We start from the raw sequence: 15,867 nt of genomic DNA, 5'->3' as shown, positions 1-15,867 counted from the left end.
GTGCCTTGTTAGTAGGGAGTGATTCTGGGTGCTGGGATGGTTTGCTGTTTTGTGGCCTGGCGGCTGTGGGAAACCTGCTGGTGGAGCTCTGACTTTGCAGCGTGACGTGTGGCTGGCAGCTTCTGCTGGGCTCCCAGCCTAATTGTTACACATAAACTCAAGCCATTCGATGTAAATCCAACTCTTGCCTTTGCCACTTATGGGAAATCTGTGTGTTATGGTTGTGAAAATTATGGATTTCACTCCCAGGACTGTAGAAATTTTAATTAAACGAATAGTTAATGATACTTAGAGTGAGTTGCTGATTAGTCTTAAATCAGTATAGTACAACTCGGTGCATAAAGTGATATGTTTACCATTAACATGAATATTTGTAAATATTCTTACACCCTCACTGGGGTGACGTGGTGGCGCACACTTCTGGAACCAGAGTTTGAATCTCTGCCGTGCCTCCATGTATGTGAAGTTTGCAATCATCCCCCTGTGTCGTCATGGGGTTTCCTCTGGGTACTCCAGTCCCCACACAGTCCAAAAGCATGATGAGGTTAACTGGAACTTCCAAACTGCTTGTAGGTGTAAATGTGTGCGTGTGTGTGTATGCAGGCCCTGTGATGGTTTGGTGCCCCATCCTGGGTTGTCTCCTGCCTTTTGCCTGCAGGCTCTTGACCTCCTGTGATCCTGATTAGGACACGTGGTTACAGAAGATAGATGGATGGATGGGGATACCTCCACTGCTCCGCCAAAGGACGTTTGTGTTGTCTTTTGCCAAGATGTATTTTTTTGAGTTGAATATCTATGGATTTATCTACCTTATATAAATTATTCATTTTAAATAGGAAAAAGTTGTAAAGTAAAATGTTGGGCACAAAAGAATTTTGACAGTGCACCAATGAACTTGGCAGCAGTTTAATTTGTATGTGAAATAAAACCAAGACAACACGTTTAATCACGAGTTATTTTTAAAATTAGCACGTATCCATTGATTAAAAGTTTCGCGAAATCGTCAAGTGGGACACTAATATATATTCAAATTCATGCCTTTTTATGATATATGGTTATAATTTCGCCCTAATGATCCAAACAAAAAATCTTTACCCCAATCTGAGTTTACCCATATGAATTTTATTTACTCTTTCGTGCTTCAAGTACAGCTACGCTCACGGAAGCATTGGACTCCCAGTTAGTAATAGGGGATATTACCATTGACGGTGCTACCATCATACGGCAGTTTCGTATTGTGGCCAACACCAACTGAGATTAAATCTTAGGTGAAAGAATGAATCTACAGTCGCATCACACTGTGTGACGTAGATATGAAACAGATAAATTACTTCCTATTAACAAGGCTTCACATTACTCAGGGTACATTTTCAATCGCCAAACCGTGGGGAAAAGCGATGACTGAAATTGTGAAATCCGTGGTTTGTCTGTATTTGGTATGTAGCCTGGGTAAAGTGACAAGTAATAATTTAAGTATTCATCAGGTCAAACATCAGCAATAAGAAAAATCCACTGACAAATTTTCTTCATGTAGTTCGGCTACAATCAGTAATTTAGAGATGAACCCTAAGTCATTTTAGTTACGTCTTGTTTACGACGTGTGCACCTAAATCCGACTTCATTACTGTTCGTTTTGGTTTTCGGCGATGACTGACAGGCCAAGAAGATCCTGAATCTCTCGAAAATGTCTTGTGTGTGACGATCACGTTTTTTATATGTATGAATATTGCCAGATGCCCGTATCGGAGCTTCGTGGGCTGCTCGTGTGCTACAACTAAGTAGTATTACTGGTATGTTGTAAGCCGTATGCTTTATATTATTGTGCAGGGTATTATTAATATTAAATGGAAAAAATATATACAGCTGGAACATTGTTGCACAGTTCTTGTCAGATGCACTAATAATTCATATGACATGTACAGCAACTTTATCAGTGTATTCCTTAAAATGAAATCATCAGGTAATCTAGAGGTATACTGTAGAGTGTTGAGGAAATAGCAAATCCTATGTATCTTCTAATTTTATATAATCCGGGCATGGACTGTAATCTATTTTGCATGTACCGCTAGTTTAATTACCACAAACCAACACACAATGTAACTTAGTCATTTTCATGTCATACCTGGTCATACTGAGCATTCTTTTAACAATTTGTATTTTCATTACCATTCATTGCACCATCAGAGCCAAAACAAAAAAAACAGCCTGTTTTGTTTTTCTATTGCTTATCATGATAGTGGAAAATGGACGTAATTTCAGCTGTTCGAATTCTATTTGGAAATTCCCATTAATACTGGACTTAAAGCTAATGTATGACTTATATGCAAAGTTCTTCATATAAATATACAGTGTCTTATATGTCCTAGGCTGATGTAGAGTGACTGCGGGACCACATGTGACTCTTTGTCTGTCCAGTAAGATGCAGGTGATTCAGCACCCAGTGGAGAAACTGCAAAATGCTCTAGTGTCCAGTCGTAGGGACCTGGTGGAATGCTTCCAGAAATACAGCCATAACGAAAGACGGCTGATGGAAGAAGGTCTGCATCCTGACAGTCCTCTCTTCGGTCCCATCACCATACACTCTGACTCCGACTGGATCTCCTCCCATCCGGAGACACCCCAGGACTTCCAGAGCTTCTACAGTGACCCTTATCGCAGCACTCCCATCAAAAGCCGAAACACCATTTATATACAGACCATCGGTAGGTCTTTTCATAACAGTGAGATCATTCTGCTGGTCTCAGTACAGTGCAGGAAACCTGTCCTCCATAATCATAAAATCACTGCCAGTAAGCTTTACATATTGTGTTGTGTTAATGCAGAAAGTGTAGGTAGACATGCAGCTCTGAAAAAAATGAAGAGACCACCATTAAAAACAGCATTTTAAAATCTTGGTCTAATTCTGTTTCTGCTGCCAGATGCCTACAATGCCAGGCAGGCTGCTTCTAGGCCCAGTTTCTAAGACAGTAGGTAAAGCAGGCGACACTGGGAATAACTAAACACCAGCCAGGTAGAGGGCAGAAGCCAGAGATGGCCGATGGCTTATCCAGCAGTGCCTCATAAATCGGAGGATGACCTTAAACATTAAATGGTGTGAAGTGCACTGCTAGATAAGCTAGATAAGCTGTCTGTCATCTCTGGCATTAGGAAGTAGCTTCTGCCCTCTGCCTGGCTCCTAGAAGCAGGACTGAAGTCCCATAAAGTAATGAAGAAGCCCTTCATTAATGAGAAGCTGTGAAGAACCAGGCTGGAGTTCGCAAAAAAATTGTACTTTACACAGTCATATACCTATAAATTGAGAAATGACTGAAAATTAATATTTTGCTGTGGTCTCAATTTTTTCCAGAGCTGTATATGATACACAATAAAATGACACGTTATAATGTTAAAATTATCCAGTAGAAACTAGGTTAAATCCTTCAGAAATAATTAGAACATTGCATAAACTGGAAGATCCTTAGTGACACATTAGGGGCACATACTTTTATTGATAGGCTCGTTTGGGGAGTCTGAGGGCCTGACGGTGCAGTATGTGCAGTGGCTGTGTGAATACTGCCAGGCTTTCTACCTCGGCCTGACAGTGAAGCTCCTGGACCCCGTGAGCGTGTCCGACACACACTGCGCCTTCAGGATCAACAGCAACACGCACAATCTGCAAATACATGCCGGTGAGAAGCACCGCCACCCCCGTGGTTGGGATTTAGCTCTGCGCTCTTCCTGGATCGTATCTTCATCTGAATCCCACAGGTCTTAGAGTGTACCTTCAGAAAGACACAGCAATGATGAAGGTGACTTTCATAGAAACCGAGTAGTACTGGTGTGTCTAATTCAAAAACACAGGACCCCTCAACGTAAGTGAGATTAATTGTTACATACGAGTATACAGATAAAACCATGTGTGGAAAAGGCATAAATATTCCTGCTCGCATTGAGGTTGCTAAGGGTCATTTAATTAGGGAGTTTCGTAGTTTGACTAATTCAGATGTTCCTGGAAAATTTTGACTCACAGCGTATCACACAAAGACTATAAAAGTACTGGCTGTGAATACGAGAGTCAGAAAATGGAGGATCAAGTAGGATGGGATCCTTAAGCCTTTCAGCTAATGTTTCACAGATTTCCACTTAATTTCCTTTGAAGCTACAGGTACATCTCATTCTACCATACCCCTGTTTTTGTCTCAGGTGATTTGTTGAATTTTCTGAAAAAGAAAAAGCCTAAGGACGCCTTTTGCATTGTGGGGATCACGATGATTGACCTGTATCCCAAAGACTCATGGAACTTTGTGTTTGGCCAGGCGTCTCTCACTGAAGGTAATATAGGATAGCGTGACAGCGGAAAGAAAGCGGTTCGCTCGTCTGTCAGGCTCAAGCTCTCCAAGATGTGGAGCAACTGCAATTTTACACCGATTAACACTGGATGATGTTTGTGGTGCGGTTTACTGAACCCTGAACCACAGTTGTTAGACTTTCTTAAGCCACATGCTAACTGTCAAGGTAATCTTGAGCTTCATTCAGTGATTTACCATGTACTGTAATGTTTCCTCCACAAGGGGGAGTAATAATAGAGCCACTTGAGTATGAGTATGAGTACTTGACAATTTGACAGTATCACTAAGTAAACAGCAGATGGTATTATCAGCTCAAACGTGCCAGTTTGGTTTCTCGTTTCTTGCTCTCATTTTTGTAGGCATGGGCGTTTTCAGTTTCGCCCGGTATGATGACAACTTCTACAGCACTGGCTACAAAGGCCGGTTGCAAAAAGGAAAGAGGCTGAGGCAAGGAGATTATACCGTGTTTACAGGATATTACACACCTCCTATCAGCAGCACATTGCTACTCAGGTCCTGCAAGGTCAGCCTCCTCGTCATAAATCAGCGAAGTAAGAAACTCATGCAGAACCAATGTGTGGAATAACTGGTAGGAAATATTTATTAACATATTTGGTAACACTTTACTTGTGGGGGCGCAAGTAACTTAGTAACTCAGTTACTACTCAAGTACAAATAATGAGTAAATGTAGTTGTGGGAGCCATTCGTTATTTTGTTGTGTGGTGGTGGTGGTTGACACTAGGTGGCAGTGTGGGCTGAGTAAGCTACAGGTCACGGTGGCACGGGGGCGATAGCAAAACCTTATGAAGCCATGGGGGCAGGAGGAGAGATTGTTAAACGTTGTAACCTTTTATAGTATCGCTATTAAATGGGTACATCACCCAAAGATTAATTCGTTGTGGACCTCAAGTTACTATGTATAGTGGATCGGCATAGTAACAGGATCTAGCCGTCCTGCAGTGAAGTGGCTGGTTGGACAGTAACTACAGTAGTAACTGCATGAAACACATGAACCATTATGACTGATTAATGATGAATAAATATGGGATCAGTATGTAACTAGCACTTAGTTTATGGTTAATTAATACATTAAGTAAGAGTGTACTACTACATTATTTGTGTCCAGAAGTAGTTATCTTGGTTATCTTGGTTTTTTTCTCTTAGATGAAGTACCTAGCCACTGTACTGCTTGTAATTATAATATATAGAACTCATAATTTTGTAAATTGTAATAATGTCAGTAGTGTTAATTTAAGTCAATTTTATAAGTGAGGCAACAGAAATGTCCCATATTAAAGTTCAAGGTTTATGACCTTGATGTTGCCAGATTAAAAGACAAGTTTTTGCAATCGACACCATTTAGGTAGCAGGTCTTTATGAAGAGCTAAGGATAGTGCTGAGTAAGACAAAATTCTTCTAGTGCAGGGTTCTTCAACTCTGGACCTCGATTCCAAATCCAGGCCGTGTTTTCAGTTCTCCCAGGCAGTTGTTTAATCATTACTGATTCTGATTGGTCAGAGGCTTCACACCTGACTGACAGGTAAAGGAAGGCTGGAAAACCAGCAGTGCTCGGAGCTTGAGGACCGTGAGTTGAATAACCCTGTTCTAGTGGGTTACTTGACTGAGCTGTATGATGTTTGATATGAGCCCCATTCATTTGCTTTTCTGTTTCCCTGGCAGACTCTAACGCATGAGATCGGCCACATCTTTGGCATTAAGCACTGCCAGTGGCTGCAGTGTGTGATGCAGGGCTCCAACCACCTGGAGGAGTCCGACCGCAGGCCTCCAGAGCTCTGCCCAATATGCCTGCGGAAGCTGCAGTCCGTTCTTGGCTTCAAGATCGCCGACCGGTACAAGGTGAGCCAACATGTCTATCCTCTTTTGAGCTACATGAGAATGATGATCTGCATCAAGGAACCATTATTGATTCACTGTAATTGAAGTGATTTCCAGGTAGTGTGGGAATATCACTGCATTGGCAGCAAAGAGACGAATGACATTAAATGTTTTTCAGATGTATTGGTCCTTATCTGTCAATCTGGTACAAGCAATTACCTGGACAGATATTCGAAATGAATAAACACAGGTCACCCCTTTTCCTCATCTCAGTGCATTGGTACACAGCCTGATTAAGCTCAGCTGATGTTACTGACTGACCTACACATGCAAAGACCACATTTACTCTAACATTAAACTACAGAAAAATGGAGGCGATGCAGCGATTGAGGCGCAATTAGACGTTCTTCGGGCTGAACTAACACGTGCCACCTTCCGTAGGCTTTGCTGCAGTGGATGGAGCAGGGCTTAGCCAGTGAACAGCACACAGCTTCCAGCCCCTCGGGGAATATGGTCAGACCCATGCAGGCTTTCGAGGACCACAGACGGTGGCTGCAGAGGTGCCTGAGTGTGCTGGAGGGTGAAATATTTTAGCTCTGTGTCCAAAATCACATTGGATCTACAGTTATTTTTGTCTTGAAAGAATGACTGTGTGTTTATGAACACGGGAACGCTTGTGTGTGTAAGAAAGTATGACATGCATCTACATCATTCCAGAGTCACGCTGACAGCTTAACATAAAATATCTTAGACAGATTTATAAAAGAGCCTCTTCATTATCAATAGAGACTAAATGGCCCACTTACCTTCCTTTTGATGTAAGTGAAATAACATAGAAACATGTGCAAACATTTCTTTCAACCCCGCAACCCTATAAATCCAGCATACGCACTTGAAAATCAATGGATATTTTTTTATTAAATTTGTAACACTGCAGCATTTTCCAGGTGTAATGAGCAGCATAATAAAAAAACAATACAACTGGCCATTGACATATGAAAAATAGGAATATATAAAAAAAATAATTCTTATAACGCACACCAAAAAATTGAATCACAGAAAAATTTTCAAGTAATTTATGCTTCAGTTGCATTTCTGATAGACAGCATGAGTGATTCTGATGCTTAGAGAATAAGGAAGTAAAAGTGCAGGCCCGGTGTGGGGAGCCTCTCACTGTACAGTGCAGGGTTGTGTTTAAGCCAGTTTGCTGTGCAGTTTGCCAGTCGTGCGAGAGTAAAAGCTACAGCCGAATGACTGCCAAGTGGAAGAAGTGTGAGCCAGAGAGGCGGAGTTAGCAAGCCAATGGGGCGACCCGCTCAGCACTACGAGTTCCTACGCATACAGCAAGCTTTACAATATTAATCAATTTAAACACATTTAAATGTATAAACCTGAACTAAAAAATGTTATTTTCTGTTGATTGTAGTGCATCTAGTGTATCCTAGGCTGTAACACATTGGGCTCAATTTTGCCAATCTAATGCAAAGCGTAAAGCGCAAGGGGCAACTAACATTCATGGGCCTGTCTAAATACATTTTGCTATTTTGACGACGGAAAAAACAGACTTTGCGCCAGCGCAAGGCGAACAGAGGTTGTCCGAACTCTTAATTATTCGGAGGCGTGTTTCGTGCCGTAACGTGCAATTTACCAATTGCAATGACGCGTCACCTCACCTTTAAATGGCAGCGCCGCATGATCTATGGCGGATTGCTATTAAAACGGCGCGTCTACGCCGTTAAAACAGATCAGTTTTCACCCGAGGAAACGTACGTACTCGTGTGCAGCCACTGTACTCGTGTGCACATCATCTACGTGAGCAGCACTGTTCCACCTAAGGCTTTCGAGGTGAAGCAGGCATGCGATGAGGTAGCAGCGAATGTGTCCTCGTTTTCTGGCATCACCAGGTCATCTGCTCAGTGCCGAAAACAATATAATGATGTCAGAAGACAGGGAAAACAGAAGATTGCTGCTCAGTCTGGTGTATTTAAATACCCATGTGTGTCGATTGGTCATATAGCCTGTCAATACATGATTCTGATAATAAATTTGAATAATTTTTTAATGATACGGTTATATATATATAAAAAATTCTTTGGTGTTTCATTGATCAGTATGACTATGTGAAAGGACCAGATGTACTCTATAATAAAACGTGTATAAATAAAATTAAATAACAAAATACCATTAGTGCAGTTCTAGCATGTACCTGTATCCATAATGAGCATTGTACACCCGCACGTTTAAAAAAAACGGCGCTTAAATACCGTTTAATTATGCGCCACTGACGATAGACGTGGTTTCTGTTGGTCAAAAGCGTCATGTTTCGCTTCCTTAAAATAGTGACGTGTCGGCCATGCACCCTGCCACTGTTTTGTCATAAAATACTACCTATCGAGACGTGCTATCGAGCCTTTCTGCGCATGTGCAGTTCCACCGTCTTGGGATTAGGGTTAGGTTTTAGGGGTTAGGGTTAGGGTAAGGGTTTTAGGGGTTTTGGGGGGTTAGGGTTAGGGTAAGAGTTAGGGTTAGGGCTATCGATTAGCACTACGGTAGCATTTTTTGACAAGGCAGCATATATCGACAGAACACCACAACTCACTTAAAAAACACCACTCCTGTGAGCAGGAGACAAGCAGTAAATTATTTGCTATTTTGATGATGTGCGCGCTTGGCCTGAAAATGAGTAATGCGTTGGTTTGAATCTAGCAAAACCACTTTGCGTCGCATTTTCCACCGGTGCAAAATAGAGCCCATAGACTGCTAATAGATTACTCATAATAAAAAATAAAGTATGTATTTGGTTTCAGATATGCTCACATTCTGATTCGTAGTATTGCAACGTAGGCTTAGGTGTGAGAGACTCGAGACTTTGACATGATTGAGATTGCCATGCATAGCTGTCAACTGTAAATAAACTAAAAGCAGTGCTGCTGTTTGTCTACCACAAAATGCCGCATGTTATTAATCAATCCACATCCGGAATACCTTAAACTGAATGATGTCGGTTTCAAAGTGGCACTTCAGTACCCCTCAGAAGCTAGGACATTTAGTGCAGACCTCACTCTGGGCCTTCACATAAAAGGACGGGCGGCTTGTGGCTATGGACAGAGATGGAAGACGCCATATTAAAGGTAAGTGCCCACAAGCCTTACAAAAAATCTGGCACTGTCCTGTAACATGGTACCAGCGTGGTACATCAGTAGCTCAAATGGTAGTAAAAAATATAATGAGTCCAGAAAGGCAAAGATGAGGGAAAAACATTCAAGCTCTCACAGGATCATAACCCTATTCTGTCTGTCTTAAAAATACCCTTTAGGTGCCTGTCTGCTTCATAGTGAAAAATGTTGGCTTTAATTCCAGCTTGTTTTTGGCGTCAAATGTCCTTTGATTCCATTTCAATATGATGACTTTAAATAGAAAATTAAAACCAGCTTTGCCCTGCATTTACAGAATTAAAGTAAGAATCATATAACATTTTTACAAACCCATTTTCTCCCCTTTCCCAATTTTGGTACTTGCCGTTTGTTTAGGATCTCACTTTAAAGGTGTAGTCAACGTTTCAGTAAAATAAACAGGGCAGCAGACAATCATGTGACTCACAACTACACCAATCTGCTTAGACTTCAAGGCACGAGACTCTGCCTAGGACAGGGCGTAGTGACCACAGGTGGCCAGCTGGGGGCACTCTGACCAGCTTAAATCCCCCTGCTGGAATAGCGATCATTCCATTCTGCTTTTGAATTCCTAGCTAGAAACATGTAATGGCACAAAACAGAATGGATTATCTCTCATGTGTACGGGGTAAAGTTTGCAGAATTAACACTTTTTCGTTGCAAATGACATATGGGGCAAATTGCTGGAATTTAGCTGTGCATTTGTCACAGGGTTTACTGATCATTTAAAATCCCATGTATACATTTTGTGCGTAGTGTTTCTTTAACTGATTTGCTTACTGCAAGTCTTGTTTTTGTCATTTATGCCACGCTGTGACAGTGCTGCCCTCTGGTTGCTGTTTGAGAGAACTGGTCTCCAAAGTAAAATCAACTTCCAGGAGCTGTTTGAGAATTTCTTTGTCCTAAAAAGTGCTTTCAGGGTATCTCTCTGCTGGACCGTCCTCCAGGCTTCTTGCCTTTCTGCACCATTGACCTTTCTTGGCTGGACGCACCAACCCAAGAAACAAGGCCCCCAACCCCATGCCGATAGCACAAGAGTAAAATGCAGATCCGTAATCCTGGGTGATGTCAACTAAGAAACCTGCAAAACATCAAAGTTGACCATCCGTCATAAAAAGGATAATTATCATGATTCTGTGAATATCCAGTTGCTACGTACCAGAATTGAATTGAGAATGCTGGAGCTGGAAATTAAATTGTAATTGCTCTAGGGAATCGGAATTGGAAATGAATTGGAATTACAGGAAACTGAATTGAATTCCACTAAAAAAATCACTTAAGAGGTCTTGATTTTCTAAATATTATATATGCTATATTAATTATTTCATAAAAAGATAATCATTACAAATATATATGATTAAAATTGATGTATTATTAGTTATGCAAAAAATATCTTGTAGTTTAACTGCCTTTGCTTTTTTCCATTGTAAAAATGGGAATCTGGGCATTGCTCAAACTGCATAATTGTTGTTTTGAATTAGAATAAAAATACATTACCCAGAATACATGCAGAAATGGGTCATAATGTTTTTCTTTTAAGAAAAGTTGAAAAAATGCCACTGGTGGTTTGGTTTATTTTTATATAGAATGAATTTAACTATTTGCAATTTGAGATATATGCAGAACCCACAAAACTTGGAATTACACAGATTTTCACGAAATTCAGTTCAATTTCCTGAAATTCCATTTTGATTCCAATTCTCCTTCCTGTAAGTTTGCGGATCTGAATTGGCCCCAACCCTGTGACACCTTAAAGTACCTAAACTGACACTCTGATGTTGCAATATTTAAGGAACATACCAAATGACATGGCATAATATTTATGAAATTCATACATGCATAAAAGTCATTCGTTAAAAAAAATATATATATGTATATATATATATACACACACACACACATATATATGTATGTGTGTGTGTGTGTGTGTGTGTGTGTGTGTGTGTATGTATATATATATATATATATATATAGCAAGAGACATCACGTCATACTATATTATAGGTCAAAAATAGTGATGTTACTTGTCTTAAAAAAAACATTTAAGTAGGTACTTACCTCCCAAGGGGGGTCCGGCAAGCCCTGCAAAGGACTGGATGAAGACATAGACTCCTGCAGCACTGGACATCCTCTCTAAACCTACGACGTCATCCTCAGCCAGCATGGGGACGTGCGTGGAGGCCACGGTGCCAAACAGGAACCCATAAAGCACGCAGCAGGCGGTCAGGCCCCAGATGTGGGTGACGAAGGTGAAGACTACCAGCACCACACAGAGCAGCAGCACGCAGAGCAGCATGATGTAGATTTTGCTAATGGGTTTCTTGTTGAGGATCCAGCCAATAGACATCCGGCCGAAGATTTCCGAGATGGCTATGGTGGACAGCATGAAGGCGGCCTTGTCCCTCTCGATGCCCCGGCTCACGCTCAGCTCGATCACGTAAAGCTGCGGGGCAAAGAAGCCCAGTGTGGCGAAAAGGCCAAACAGCGAGTAACATATGAAGCTGCAGTCCCTCAGCACTGAGAAGTCCAGGAGCTTAGTGTGGGACGAGGGGGACGCCAGCTTCTCTTCTGGCCCCGACGTCGATTGGGTCTGAAGGGGCAGCGCCTCCTCCTGCTGCACCAGAGCCTTCCGCTCAGTGGCTGTCAGCTGGCCTGGATTGTGCTCCATGCTCGGACTGCCCAGTGTGGATGACGTGGGCGGGGCCTCCTCGCAGGTAACAGCGCTGCAAGTCCGTTTATTATCCGGCGTGGCTGGCAGTGGAGGCTGGACAGAGGGCACGGGCGTGGGTATGATGACGATGGGCCGAAGCAGGGCTCCACAGATGATGATAGTAACTTGAAGGACCCCAATTACAATCAGGCAGTTTTGCCATCCAATGTGCTCCTTCAGTGCAGTGAAGGCTGTGGAATCACAGATGGAGCCATTTTAAATTCATATAGAACTATATTGTTGCCAAAAATTGTAGGTGTCTTACCTTTAAACTCCTGAAATTCCTAATTAATAACTTATGCAGTAAATTGCCTAATCATGTACAGGAATATCTATATGCTGAATGAAACAGCAGCAGTACATAATACACACTTCAATGAGGCAAAACATTATGACCAATCCCATGTGAACTAAATAATGTTGGCTAACTCGTAAAAACAGTGTGTGTCAAGGTCTGGGATATATTAGACGGTCAGCTAACATTCAGTATTGGTAGTCACAAGAGTTGTGTAATTCAGGTCCAGAAAGTAAAAGTCCAGAGCAAGTGTTTTGTTTCAACCAACCAGTTGAGTTCTATGTGACTGTGACTCTTTATGCTCAACTGGTTGGTTGAAACAAAATCTTGGTTTAGACTTTTACTCTCTGGACCTGAATTACCCAACTCTGTGTATTCGACATGTTGAATGCAGAAGAATTGGACAGAAATAAATATCTGAGTGACTCGACTCTGACAAAGGCCAAAATATTATGGCCAGACAACTGGGTTAGAGCATCTCTGACAAGGCAAGCCTTGCGGGGTACTCGTGGTCACCTTGTTGAGTACTGTACCTACTGAGAGTGGTCCAAGGAAGGAAAAATGATAAACCACCAATAGGGTGTTGGGTGGCCAGGACTTGATGCAGGAAGGCCATCATGTCTGGTGCAAGGCAACAGAAGGACTCACACGAATGGCAGATAATTTTGAAGATGATTACAGGAGCAATGTGTCATGACACACAGGGCATTGAGTCTTTTTGCATATGGAGCTACACAGCCGCAGGCCAGTCAGAGTACATGTGCTGACCCCTGTCCACTGTTGAAAGCGTACAAGCGTTGGAACTGGGGATGATCAACCTAGAACAGCAGTGGGTCTGTGGTCCTTGGAGCAAAGAAAGGTCACCTGGTCCAGAGAATTCCGTTTTCTGTTGCATCACATGGATGGCTGAGTACACGTTGAAGATCTATAGGATACAGTCGACCGACAAGTCCAATCCATGGCTCTGTAGCCCCATATGTAGCAGGGCTCCATGCACTATGTTGTAACACATTAGTCTCACAATAGTCATAGACATTATCTGCCATTTGTGCCACAGTTGCCCTTCTATTGGTTTGTACCACACAGGATAGCCTTCATTCATATCTCACATCGATGACTCTTAGCTGTCAGCAGATTTTTCCCTCATCAGAGGGTACTCACCACAGCTGACTGGGAGCATCCCACAAGCCTTTCTGTTTTGGAGATGCTCTGACCCAGTCATCTGACCATAATGATTTGGCCCTTATCAAAGTCACTCAGATCTTTATCCATGCCCATTTCGTCTACATTCAACATGCTTACTATGAGTACCGAATGTTAGCTTAGCATCTTAAACATCCCAGACCTTGACAAGTACCATTCTTTAAGAGACAGTCAACATTATTCTGTTCACATGGGGTTGGTCATTACAATATATAGTCATGCCATAGGCATGCCAACCATCCCCACTATAGAAAATGAAGGGACTAATAGTGTTTGCAGGTGGCTGGCATCTTCTGTGTGTGTGTGGGGGGGGGGGGAGCGCAATAGCATCACCTGGGGCGAAGGCAAACACGGAGAGGGCCTCTCCCGTGGAGGCAAGTGCCGTAACCAGCGAGCGACGCCGGCTGAAGTAGTGCGAGAGGATGGTGACGGTTGGGAGGAAGGTGAGGCAGTAACCCAGACCTGGAAGCAGACAGGAGAGAGAGCTGACTTTTATACTGCCACTGACAAAGACAAAGGATAATTATAGTGCATTTGTTGCACTCAAGCATAGACTGATTAAATCAATGAGCACAGGTGGGATTCCCAGATGGTCCATTTATTTAAAGATACATGTTTTCAAAATCCACCAGGGAATGGCGCTACACTAGAGTGACGTCAACACGCCACACAGTAGGTACTGGATCACATAGGATAAAGATGGAGTTAATGATGGAGTGGTTGCCATGATTAGTGGTTTTTTATTCTCCGTCAATCCACTGTCCATATGTGCTTGTATAGAGTGTGCTGCACGTATGGAATAATCAAAATAATATGTCATCCATCCATCCTTTCTCCACCACTCATCCAGTTCTGGGTGCCAGCAACCAAAGTCTCGCTCCAGTTATACAGGGACCTAACGGCCCATAGCAGCAGGCCCGGCACCCCATACTCCCAAAGCACCCCCCATAAGACCCCCCAAGGGACACAGTCATATGCCTCTTCCAAGTCCACAAAACACATGTAGACCAGTTGGGCAGACTCTCGTGAACCCTCCGGTATCCTTGTGAGGGTGAAGGGCTGGTTTATTGTTCCACGACCAGGACAAAAGCCACATTGTTCCTCCTGGATCTGAGGTTCTCCAGTACCCCGGCATAGACCTTCCCAGGGAGGCTGAAGAGTGTGATACCCCTGAAGTTGGAACACATCCTACCGGTCCCCTTTCTTAAACATTGGGACCAATTTGTAATCTAATATTTTAATGATAAATGATAATGATATTCAATGCTAGGACATTCATCCATCTAAAAAAAAAAATCAGTAAAACAAAGTTTTGTAAGTCTGTTAATACATTATCGTGAAGGTTAGGAATATGCCAGCTTTTTGTTGTACAAAACTCAGTTTTTACTACCAGTAGTCAGTGTTCAGCTCATTGAAATAACAGCTCTTGCAAAGTGCCTTAGTGCTGAGTGCTCACCTGAGACGATTCCGATGGTGACGTACATCTCATTGATGGAGTTGGTGAAGGCAGTGGTGATAGTGCCCAGACAGACCAGGAAACCCCCCAGCATGACAACAGGCTGATAACCAAAGCGGTTACACAGCACAGATGACAGGGGGGCTGCAGACAGAACCAACATCATTCACGTGGATTACACAATGTCTCTGGGGCGGTGGGGAATCCAGGTCACAAAGAGCAGCGTGACAAGATTTTACTGACTCCTGTACACTACTAAATGCGGAACAGCCTGAACAAATGAAGTTTAAATGCGATGGATGTAATGCAACAATGATGGCAGGGCCACAATGTTAGTCACAAAACAAAGGAATGCAAAATAAAAAGAACTTAAAGCAAATCCAAAGCATGATGTTAGAATTCTTACTTCGGGAATAAATAGTGTTCAGTGGTCGCAGCTTATGACATGGTCGCTTATGACTTATTTAGCGTAAACAACAACAAAAAAAGCACATGTGGTATCACAGCACAAAACAGCTGAATTCAGAACCCAGAATAATGTTCCAGCAAAAACAACGTGTGAACTAGGACAGGAGTAAGTGGGAACCTTACACCTAAATATAACAAGAAACCCAGCTATTTCACCAGTCGGTGGTGGCAAACGAACAGCTCAGCTACTGAAATAAAATGATGTGCATGTACTAATATGACAAAATTAATTACAAAGTGAAATCAACTGAACTGCATCTTCACCATCAAAATACACATGAATAATAGCAAGTTGTGATAATGGCACTTTTAAGAATTATCTGCACAAGTTTCTGCAGAGATACACTTCCCTGATGTAAAGAGAGAAAATAAATAAACCAAGTGAGACTGTCTGACC

At 42.3% G+C, this 15,867-nt stretch overlaps 2 protein-coding genes across 7 annotated transcripts in view; one reads left to right on the top strand and one right to left on the bottom strand.

The window, feature by feature from the left end:
- Positions 1-1,603: 1,603 nt before the first annotated feature.
- On the top strand, positions 1,604-9,114 carry LOC111848055 (archaemetzincin-2). 2 transcript variants are annotated; one of them, XM_023819769.2, is made up of 7 exons: positions 1,604-1,790; positions 2,416-2,702; positions 3,495-3,668; positions 4,183-4,311; positions 4,688-4,851; positions 6,010-6,186; positions 6,607-9,114. In XM_023819769.2, the coding sequence occupies exons 2-7, from the start codon at positions 2,420-2,422 to the stop codon at positions 6,757-6,759; spliced, it is 1,080 nt and encodes a 359-aa protein (XP_023675537.1). In that variant the 5' UTR covers positions 1,604-1,790; positions 2,416-2,419; the 3' UTR covers positions 6,760-9,114. The 2 variants fall into 2 exon arrangements, with proteins under 2 accessions (XP_023675537.1, XP_023675545.1); XM_023819777.2 differs by lacking the exon at positions 3,495-3,668.
- The window catches only part of LOC111848039 (monocarboxylate transporter 7), a 16,173-nt gene continuing 7,363 nt past the window's right edge, over positions 7,058-15,867 (bottom strand). For all 5 annotated transcript variants that reach the window (XM_023819747.2, XM_023819756.2, XM_023819738.2 and 2 more), the window contains 4 exons: positions 15,003-15,146; positions 13,880-14,008; positions 11,397-12,239; positions 7,058-10,419 (listed from right to left, as the gene is read on the bottom strand). In XM_023819747.2, the coding sequence (XP_023675515.1) occupies positions 10,241-10,419; positions 11,397-12,239; positions 13,880-14,008; positions 15,003-15,146 (1,295 nt within the window). In that variant the 3' untranslated portion in view covers positions 7,058-10,240. The remainder of the gene's footprint in view (positions 10,420-11,396; positions 12,240-13,879; positions 14,009-15,002; positions 15,147-15,867) is intronic.

The sequence above is a fragment of the Paramormyrops kingsleyae genome, chromosome 5 (genome assembly GCF_048594095.1).
Source record: "Paramormyrops kingsleyae isolate MSU_618 chromosome 5, PKINGS_0.4, whole genome shotgun sequence".
Lineage (NCBI taxonomy): Eukaryota > Metazoa > Chordata > Actinopteri > Osteoglossiformes > Mormyridae > Paramormyrops > Paramormyrops kingsleyae.
The sequence above is the reverse complement of the archived record's forward strand: the minus strand, read 5'-3'. Positions and strand labels throughout refer to the sequence as shown.

Excerpts from the sequence above, each read along its gene's own strand:
- LOC111848055 (XM_023819769.2), top strand. The coding sequence starts at position 2,420 with ATGCAGGTGATTCAGCACCCAGTGGAGAAACTGCAAAATGCTCTAGTG. Across the intron at positions 2,703-3,494 it reads CATTTATATACAGACCATCG|GCTCGTTTGGGGAGTCTGAG; the intron begins GTAGGTCTTTTC and ends TTTTATTGATAG. Across the intron at positions 4,852-6,009 it reads TGCTACTCAGGTCCTGCAAG|ACTCTAACGCATGAGATCGG; the intron begins GTCAGCCTCCTC and ends TTTCCCTGGCAG.